This window comes from Mustelus asterias, chromosome 20 (assembly GCF_964213995.1).
Source record: "Mustelus asterias chromosome 20, sMusAst1.hap1.1, whole genome shotgun sequence".
NCBI lineage: Eukaryota > Metazoa > Chordata > Chondrichthyes > Carcharhiniformes > Triakidae > Mustelus > Mustelus asterias.
Window position 1 is genome coordinate 2,219,774 of NC_135820.1, and position 10,677 is coordinate 2,230,450.

The following is a 10,677-nucleotide window of genomic DNA, read 5'->3' on the forward strand; positions in this document are numbered from 1 at the left end:
CAGCCTGTCCAAATCTCTCTGCAGATCTTCTCCGTCCTCCACACGATTCACTTTTCCACTTATCTTTGTGTCGTCTGCAAACTTCATTACCCTACACTCCGTCCCCTCCTCCAGATCATCTATATAAATGGTAAATAGTTGCGGCCCGAGTACCGATCCCTGCGGCACGCCACTAGTTACCTTCCTCCAACCGGAAAAACACCCATTTATTCCGACTCTTTGCTTCCTGTCGGATAGCCAGTCCCCAATCCACTTTAACACACTACCCCCAATCGGCTGTTTGATTCTATCTGATTGTGCTATCATATCCACTATTGAATCTGCATGTGACAAATTTGTGGACAGTTTGTAGAATCACAGAATCTTACACCAGAAAGGCAACTCCAGGCTGTCTCCTGAGTTGGCAGGTCTGTCACAAGAGGAGGAACTAATTCGGTTAGGATTAAATTCGTCGGAATTTAGAAGAGTGATGGGGGACCTTGTTGAAACTTATGAAATTCTAACAGGGTTCGACAGGGTGGATTCAGAAAGAATGTTCCCAATGGTGGGGAGTCCAGAACTAGGGGTCATAGTTTGAGGATAAGGGTTAAACCATGTTAGAACTGAGATGAGGAGAACTTTCTTCACCCAGAGAGTGGTGAATGTGTGGAATTCACTACCACAGAAAGTAGTTGAGGCCAAAACGTTGTCTGATTTCACAAAGAAATTAGATATAGCTCTTGGGGCTAAAGGGACCAAGGGATATGGGGGGAAGGGGGGATCAGGATACTGAATTTGACGATCAGCCATGATCAAGATGAATGATTCTATGATTCTCAGCCCATTGTTCCTGGGCCAGCTCTTTGAAGGATCTCTCTAATTTGTCCCCATTCTTCCACTCTTGCTCACTCCCCCCTCCCCAACATCCCTGTAAATTTTCCGCCTTCCAGTATTTCTCCAATTGCCCCTTTTGAAAGTTCCTGTTGAATCTACTTCCCCCGCCCTTCCAGGCAGCGCCTTCCAGATCACAACAACTCGCCGTGTGTCAAAAATAAAATTCTCCTCATCTCCCTCCTCTGGTTCTTTTCCCGATTCTCTTCAATCTGTGTCCCCTCTGGTTACCGAGCCTCCTGTCACTGGAAGCACTTTCTCCTCATTCACTCCATCCAAACCCCCCCCTTCCCCCTCGTGATTCTGAACACCTCGATTCAATCTCCCCCTTAACCTTCCCCGCTCCGAGGAAAACGATCCCAATTGCTCCCATGTCAACAGGTGAGCTCTTCAATGAAACACAAAATGCAGAGATAGGCGTGAGAGGCAGGGAAGGTCCATCTTTATTTTAACCGCTGAAGAATGACTTGCAATCATTAGATTTTGTTATTGAACAGGACATGGGTTGTGCATTGTGGGACGATACTGCTGAGGATGTTCATAGCGATCACCGTGATTGTCATTGGTTAACCGAGGTAATGCCGTAATCCACTGGATTCTCAGGAATATTCACAAGTTGGTTCACCTCTCAGGATGAATGTCAAACTGAATGCACGAGTTGATCGATCAGGATTCGAGTGTAAGTGTTAATAGCAGCGGTACCATTATTAAATGCATCCCTGCCCAAAGGAAATTTCAAATCAGTCAGACACATTCCAAAAACAAGCATCAAAACACAGAGAGATCGGCTCTCCCCTCTCACCACGAACATTGGGACTTTTTCCCCAACCTCCCTGGGTCCCTCAATCACTCCCAGGACTGAGACAGCACAGGGTTAGATACAGAGTAAAGCTCCCTCGACATTGTCCCCATCAAACACTCCCAGGACAGGTACAGCACAGGGTTAGATACAGAGTAAAGCTCCCTCTACATTGTCCCTATCAAACACTCCCAGGACAGGTACAGCACGGGGTTAGATACAGAGTAAAGCTCCCTCGACACTGTCCCCATCAAACACTCCGAGGACAGGTACAGCACAGGGTTTGATACAGAGTAAAGCTCCCTCTACATTGTCCCCATCAAACACTCCCAGGACACGTACAGCACGGGGTTAGATACAGAGTAAAGTTCCCTCTATACTGTCCCCATCAAACACTCTCAGGACAGGTACAGCACAGGGTTAGATACAGAGTAAATCTCCCTCTACACTATCCCCATCAAACACAGTAAGAGTTTTAACAACACCAGGTTAAAGTCCAACAGGTTTATTTGGTAGTAAATACCATAAGCTTTCGGAGCGCTGCTCAAACACTCTCAGGACAGGTACAGCACAGGGTTAGATACAGAGTAAAGCTGCCTCTACACTGTCCCCATCAAAAAATCCCTGGACAGGTACAGCACGGGGTTAGATACAGAGTAAAGCTTCCTCTACACTGTCACCATCAAACACTCCCAGGATAGGTACAGCATGGGGTTAGAAACTGAGTAAAGCTCCCTCTACACTGTCACCATCAAACACTCCCAGGACAGGTACAGCACAGGGTTAGATACAGAGTAAAGCTTCCTCTACACTGTCACCATCAAACACTCCCAGGATAGGTACAGCATGGGGTTAGAAACTGAGTAAAGCTCCCTCTACACTGTCACCATCAAACACTCCCAGGACAGGTACAGCATGGGGTTAGAAACTGAGTAAAGCTCCCTCTACACTGTCACCATCAAACACTCTCAGGACAGGTACAGCACAGGGTTAGATACAGAGTAAAGCTGCCTCTACACTGTCCCCATCAAAAAATCCCTGGACAGGTACAGCACGGGGTTAGATACAGAGTAAAGCTCCCTCTACACTGTCCCCATCAAATACTCCCAGGACAGGCAAGAAGATGAAGAATGTTCCAGAATTTCTGCTCTCTCTAATCCTGGTTCTGTTTCAGGGCAGGGGTGATTTGGAAGTGAAAGATTGTTCTGATTCACGGCCGTACTTACTTGAGGTACTGGGCAGTAGGCGAGGCAGACACGTTCCGAAACCAATCGGTGGTTCCAGTGGAGAAAGAGTTCCAGAATTGCTCGAGCGTGTGGCTAAATCCCTCCTCGGCATCTGGCTGCATCACCAGGCTGGCGCCGATCAAAGCTGGAAACACCAAACCTGGCATCAGAGACTGGCACAAGGCATGGGGAAATAAAAATGGCTGCCAGGGAGGGACGGAGAGAAGGAGGGAGTTGGGGGATGGGGTTAGTAGTGAGAGTGAGGGAGTGAAGTGCCAGGAGAGGGAGTGAGGGGACGGGGGTATGAGGGGTGTGAGGGGGAGGGATGTGAGGGGTATGAGGGTGAGAGGTAAGCACGAGGATGGGTAAACAGCACAGGGTTAAATCTCCCACTGCACTGTACCCATCAAACACTCCCAGGACAGGTACAGCACGGGGTTAGATACAGAGTAAAGCTCCCTCTACACTGTCCCCCATCAAACACTCCCAGGACAGGTACAGCACGGGGTTAGATACAGAGTAAAGCTCCCTCTACACTGTCCCCCATCAAACACTCCCAGGACAGGTACAGCACGGGGTTAGATACAGAGTAAAGCTCCCTCTACACTGGCCCATCAAACACTCCCAGGACAGGCACAGCATGGGGTTAGATACAGAGTAAAGCTCCCTCTACACTGTCCCCATCAAACACTCCCAGGACAGGTACAGCACGGGGTTAGATACAGAGTAAAGCTCCCTCTACACTGTCCCCCATCAAACGCTCCCAGGACAGGTACAGCACGGGGTTAGATACAGAGTAAAGCTCCCTCTACACTGGCCCATCAAACACTCCCAGGACAGGCACAGCATGGGGTTAGATACAGAGTAAAGCTCCCTCTACACTGTCCCCATCAAACACTCCCAGGACAGGTACAGCACGGGGTTAGATACAGAGTAAAGCTCCCTCTCCACTGACCCCATCAAACACTCCCAGGACAGGTACAGCACGGGGTTAGATACAGAGTAAAGCTCCCTCAACACTGTCCCCATCAAACACTCCCAGGACAGGGACAGCACGGGTTTAGATACAGAGTAAAGCTCCCTTCACACTGTCCCCATCAAACACTCCCAGGACAGGGACAGCATGGGGTTAGATACAGAGTAAAGCTCCTTCTACACTGTCCCCATCAAACACTCCCGGGACAGGTACAGCACGGGGTTAGATACAGAGTAAAGCTCCCTCTCCACTGACCCCATCAAACACTCCCAGGACAGGTACAACACGGGGTTAGATACAGAGTAAAGCTCCTTCTGCACTGTCCCCCATCAAACACTCCCAGGACAGGTACAGCACAGGGTTAGATACAGAGTAAAGCTCCTTCTGCACTGTCCCCATCAAACACTCCCAGGACAGGTACAACACGGGGTTAGATACAGAGTAAAGCTCCTTCTGCACTGTCCCCCATCAAACACTCCCGGGACAGGTACAGCAGGGGGTTAGATACAGAGTAAAGCTCCCTCTACACTGTCCCCATCAAACACTCCCAGGACAGGTACAGCACGGGGTTAGATACAGAGTAAAGCTCCCTCTACACTGTCCCCATCAAACACTCCCAGGACAGGTACAGCCGCGATGCCCACATCCCCGGAATGAATATGTAAAAGGATCTTACCGCAGCAGCAGGGTGTGATGAAGAGGGCAGCAAGTGTGAGGACGTACAGCCTCATGGTATCCCTGAGTTTCTGATTGAACAATATTCTGAGTGTGAGGGGACGGTGTCACACTGCTCCAACTGCTTCACACCGCTCCCACTCTCTCTGTCACAAAGGAATAACATTTCCCAGTTACACACACTGTCGGATACTGCAGCCTGTCTTTCTCCCTGGATTCTACTCCTTTCCCAGCAACTGGCAAACCCAACTCGCGGCAACTACTCAGTCCCAGCTTCCTCACTGACCCACAATCAATACCACTCCCATAACACCTTCACTATCAAAATACCAATCCTCCCTATCTCTGGAACCTCCTCCAGCCCCTACAAACCTCCCTATCTCTGTAACCTCCTCCAGACCCGACAACCCTCCCTATCACTGTAACCTCCTCCAGCCCTGACAATCTTCCCTATTTCTGTAACCTCCTCCAGCCCCGAGAACACTCCCTATCACTGTAACCTCCTCCAGCCCTGACAATCTTCCCTATTTCTGTAACCTCCTCCAGACCCGAGAACACTCCCTATCTCTGCAACATCCTCCAGTCCCTCTAACGTTCCCTGTCTACGTAACCTCCTCCAGCCCCTACAATTGTCCGTGTATCTGCAACCTGCAGCAGCCCCTACAAACCTCGTTATCTCTGCAACCTCCTCCAGCCCCTACAACCTTCCCTGTCTATGTAACCTCCTCCAGCCCCTACAACCTTCCCTGTCTATGTAACCTCCTCCAGCCCCTACAACCTTCCCTGTCTATGTAACCTCTCTATGTAACACATGAGGACGGCCTAAACCGGGATGTTGGATTTATGTCACATGATCAGTAACCCCACAGCTTGCCTCCTGGGCTTGCAGAATCTCACTAGCTGTTCTGTCTGGAGACAATACACATCTCTTTAACCTGTGTTTAATGCTCCCTCCACCCACATTGTCTGTACCTTTAAGACCTGGCTGGTTGTAGGATTCGCATTCTAATCAGTATTCTGTAACTTGATTTCTGTGTCTGTGCCCTGTTTGAGAGCAGATTTCCACTCCATCTGACGAAGGAGCAGTGCTCCGAAAGCTTATGGTATTTGCTACCAAATAAACCTGTTGGACTTTAACCTGGTGTTGTGAGACTTCTTACTATGTAACCTCCTCCAGCCCCGACACCCCTCCCTATCTCTGTAACCTCCTCCAGCCCCTACAACCCTCCCTATCTCTGTAACCTCCTCCAGCCCCTACATCCCTCCCGACCTCTGTAACCTCCTCCAGCCCCTACACCCCTCCCTATCTCTGTAACCTCCTCCAGCCCCTACACCCCTCTCTACCTCTGTAACCTCCTCCAGTCCCTACAACCCTCCGAGATCTCTGCATTCCTGCAATTCTGGCCTCTTGAGCATCCCCCGATTCCCATCACTCCGCCACGAGCAGCCATGCCTTCAGCTCTGGAATTCTGTTCCATCTACGAGTTTTCAGGTGTTGTGAAAACTGACCCCACTGATTCCAACACCTCAACCCAGCGAATAGATTCACTTCAATACAAAATCAAATCGAGCACTGACAGATGCTCTGACAGTGCGGCACTCCCTCAGTACTGACCCTCTGACAGTGCGGCACTCCCTCAGTACTGACCCTCTGACAGTGCGGCACTCCCTCAGTACTGACCCTCTGACAGTGCAGCACTCCCTCAGTACTGGCCCTCTGACAGTGCAGCACTCCCTCAGTACTGACTCTCCAACAGTGCAGCACTCCCTCAGCACTGACCCTCTGACAGTGCGGAACTCCCTCAGTACTGACCCTCTGACAGTGCAGCACTCCCTCAGTACTGACCCTCTGACAGTGCAGCACTCCCTCAGTACTGACCCTTTGACAGTGAAGCACTCCCTCAGTACTGACCCTCTGACAGTGCAGCACTCCCTCAGTACTGACCCTCTGACAGTGCGGCACTCCCTCAGTACTGACCCTCTGACAGTGCAGCACTCCCTCAGTACTGACCCTCTGACAGTGCGGCACTCCCTCAGTACTGACCCTCTGACAGTGCGGCACTCCCTCAGTACTGACCCTCTGACAGTGCGGCACTCCCTCAGTACTGACCCTCTGACAGTGCGGCACTCCCTCAGTACTGACCCTCTGACAGTGCGGCACTCCCTCAGCACTGACCCTCTGACAGTGCAGCACTCCCTCAGCACTGACCCTCTGACAGTGCAGCACTCCCTCAGTACTGACCCTCTGACAGTGCAGCACTCCCTCAGTACTGACCCTCTGACAGTGCGGCACTCCCTCAGCACTGACCCTCTGACAGTGCAGCACTCCCTCAGTACTGACCCTCTGACAGTGCAGCACTCCCTCAGTACTGACCCTCTGACAGTGCGGCACTCCCTCAGCACTGACCCTCTGACAGTGCAGCACTCCCTCAGTACTGACCCTCTGACAGTGCAGCACTCCCTCAGTACTGACCCTCTGACAGTGCGGCACTCCCTCAGCACTGACCCTCTGACAGTGCAGCACTCCCTCAGTACTGACCCTCTGACAGTGCAGCACTCCCTCAGTACTGACCCTCTGACAGTGCAGCACTCCCTCAGTACTGACCCTCTGACAGTGCGGCACTCCCTCAGCACTGACCCTCTGACAGTGCAGCACTCCCTCAGTACTGACCCTCTGACAGTGCAGCACTCCCTCAGTACTGACCCTCTGACAGTGCGGCACTCCCTCAGTACTGACCCTCTGACAGTGCGGCACTCCCTCAGTACTGACCCTCTGACAGTGCAGAAATTCTTAATCCTTCTACACTCCACACTTTGGTGTAAATCGCACATTTAATGGTCCAGGGAGTCCAACACCCTGGCTGTAGGGAATGACTTTTCGGAATCCTTTCACTGACAATTGCAGGGTTTGGATATTTGTGGATCTGGGTAAATGTTTCTGTCCACACTCGCCAGAATTCCAGAAAATCCTGCCCGAAGTGAACGGACCTTTGTATCGTCCGTGTCCCGCCCTGCTACAATTCTCATGGAGAGTCGGAAGGGAAAATTTCCCTCTTTGTCTTGTTCTGGGCTTTGATCTTTCAGGAGCAGTGTCGGACCAATGGGTTCTGAGCAGTGATAGTATCTCCTGCTGTGGGCTGAATGGCCTCCTCCCATTGTCCCTCACCCTCATGTTGCTCTCCTGCACGCTGTGTGGATGCTGTGACCTGGGCCTGTGGCATGCAACCTGGAAGATAATCTCACGCAGTACCGGAAAGGGGCAGTAGGTGTCACTGACTGACTGCCTGATGGGGAGTTTATTGAGATTCAGCCCAACAGGATTCCTGGTTTTCCAGCGACTGAGTGTGGAGATCCCACAGGAGAGGATTCAGGGATTACTGAGGGCTGGGCTTCGATGGGCAGGGCGAGAGAGAGAGACGGACGGAGTGAGAGGGAGACAGAGAGTATTTGATTGAAAGAGAGAGAAAGAGATAGAGTGGCAGAGAGAGTGGGGCAGAGAGAGAGAGGCAGAGAGAGAGAGAGGCAGAGAGAGTGAGGGACAGAGTGAGAGAGAGGCAGAGAGAGTGAGGGACAGAGAGAGAGAGAGAGAGAGGCAGAGAGAGTGAGAGGCAGAGAGAATGAGAGGCAGAGAGAGAGAGAGAGAGGCAGGCAGAGAGAGAGTGAGAGGCAGAGAGAGAGAGAGAGAGGCAGAGAGAGAGAGGGGCAGAGAGAGAGAGAGAGAGGCAGAGAGAGAGGGGCAGAGAGAGTGAGAGGCAGAGAGAATGAGAGGCAGAGAGAGAGAGAGAGAGGCAGGCAGAGAGAGAGTGAGAGGCAGAGAGAGAGAGAGAGGGGCAGAGAGAGAGGGGCAGAGAGAGAGAGAGAGAGGCAGAGAGAGTGAGAGGCAGAGAGACAGATAGAGGCAGAGAGAGACAGGGAGAAAGACTGAGAGAGAGAGAGAGACACACACACACAGAGAATGAGAGACAGACAGAGGAGAGACAGAGAGTGAGACAGAGAGAGCGACAGAGAGAGAGAGAGAGACAGATTGTCAGAGAGCGAGAGAGACAGAGACAGACAGAGGGGGACAGAGGGAGAGACAGAGACGGATTGTCAGAAAGAGACAGAGACAGACAAAGAGAGAAAGAGAGACAGAGGCAGAGACAGAGAGACACACAAAGAGAGACAAACAGACAGAGAGAGAGAGACAGACAGAGAAAGAGAGAGACAGACAGACAGAGAGAGAGAAAGAGAGACAGAAAACGAGACAAAGAGAGTGACGGTGACGGGATTTTATGATCTCGCCTGCCCGAGGCTCATAAGATCGCGCCAGAGGCCAACCGATAATGCCGTTCTGTGAGCCTCGCCCACTCCAATTCCGGGACAGGCCTGCCAGGAACATTCCAGCCAGAGAGACAGACAAGCGGAAGAAAGAGTCAGAGAGAGAGAGAGAGAGAGAGACAGATAGAGAGAGAGACAGATAGAGAGAGAGACAGATAGAGAGAGAGACAGATAGAGAGAGAGACAGATAGAGAGAGAGACAGCTAGAGAGCGTGAGAGAGAAAGAGTGAGAAATAGAGAGACAGAAAGATAGAGAGAGACAGAAGAGAGACAGAAAGAGACAGAGTTAGAGAGAAAGAGTGAGAAATAGAGAGACAGAAAGATAGAGAGAGACAGACAGACAGAGAGAGAAAGAGAGAGATAGAGTGTGAGTAATAGAAGAGAGAGACAGATGTAACAGCTGTGTGGAAGAGGTTCACACAGGACTGGGATGGGGAACTCTTGGGATTCAGGAGGGTTTAAATCTTCCAGGCCACGATGGAGAAACTGGGACACATGGAAAAAGTGACTGTTGTGGAAGCAACTTGATAAAACAGTAATAAAACTCCAGAGATATTTACTCACCAAAATCCTCCGGGGACAAATCAGGCAGATTGTTTGTCTGAGTGTTAAATACGACAAAGTCAATCTGCCCTTTGACTAGACAACCAACACAGGCCGGCCAGCCCCTGTGACTGACAGCTCCCCGCATCCCCCCCCCCCACCACCAGCCCCCCCCCCCCCCACCCCGACACACCCCCACACACACACACACCAACTCAAGGTCCCTTAGACAACAATCAATACCGTGCCGTTAATAATTCCGAAAGAATTTATCCCGGGTTCAGGGACTCTCTCAGGGCGACCAACTCTCACAGTCAATAGAATGAGGCCTAACTCTCTATAAAAGCCTATGTAAATTAATCAGAGTGCAAACACTCATAGGGGCCAAACTCTCTATAAAAGTCTGTGTAAATTAAGCAGAGTGCAAATACTCCCAGAGGCCTAACTCTCCAAAAAAGCTTATGTACATTAATCAGAGTGCAAATACTCAGAGGCCTAATTCTCTAAAAAAGCCTGTGTAAATTAATCAGAGTGCAAATATTCACAGAGGCCTAATTCTCTATAAAAGCCTGTGTAAATTAATCAGAGTGCAAATATTCACAGAGGCCAAATTCTCTATAAAAGCCTGTGTAAATTGTCAAGCAGAGTGAAAATATTCACAGAGGCCGAACTCTCGAAGCAACACAGTGGTATTTTTAATGTATCTTCACACACACGCTGCTTTTCCCTTTGGGAAATAGAGAGGGAAAAGATGGAAGGATTTCCAAGCTGGATTTTCCGTCCATTGATCTGCGTTATAAGTGCCCCTTGCGTGGACAGCACATGTTGGACTGGAACAAAGCTCCTGTTCCAGCGATGGGGATATTAGCTGCTGCAATACAGAGCCTCCGAGAGCCAGCACAACCTGAAAACAGCAGCCAGGCAATGAGGGGGGGGGTCTCAGGAAGATTTTCTTTACAGAAAGGTGTGCGGACATCTGGAACTCTTGCCCATGCGCCCTCCAAAATCCAGCCGAGGCCAGGAGGGGCAATTGATAACTTTTAGGAATGGCATCAATGTATTTTTATTGGACAAATATGAAGCGTTACGGTGTGAATGCCGGTAGGACTCAGTTTAACACTCTGATTTCGAGAACAGGAGGTCACAGATTCAAATACACACTCCAAATACTTGAGCCAATGTTCGAAGCTGACAGTCCCAGTGTCAGCACTGAGGGAGTGCAGCACTGTCAGAGGGTCAGTACTGAGGGAGTGCTGCACTGTCAGAGGGTC

General features: G+C 50.6%; 1 protein-coding gene across 2 annotated transcripts; it reads right to left on the reverse strand.

Annotated features, from left to right (window-relative positions):
• Window positions 1-1,290: 1,290 nt before the first annotated feature.
• LOC144508375 (apolipoprotein C-II-like) lies at window positions 1,291-9,744 on the reverse strand. Of its 2 annotated transcripts, none has more exons than XM_078236239.1 (4): window positions 9,650-9,744; window positions 4,548-4,692; window positions 2,896-3,040; window positions 1,291-1,589 (listed from the first exon to the last, which is right to left on the reverse strand). In XM_078236239.1, the coding sequence occupies exons 2-4, from the start codon at window positions 4,600-4,602 to the stop codon at window positions 1,511-1,513; spliced, it is 279 nt and encodes a 92-aa protein (XP_078092365.1). In that variant the 5' UTR covers window positions 4,603-4,692; window positions 9,650-9,744; the 3' UTR covers window positions 1,291-1,510. The 2 variants fall into 2 exon arrangements, with proteins under 2 accessions (XP_078092365.1, XP_078092363.1); XM_078236237.1 differs by lacking the exon at window positions 9,650-9,744 and adding an exon at window positions 9,428-9,555.
• Between the last annotated feature and the right edge of the window lie 933 nt (window positions 9,745-10,677).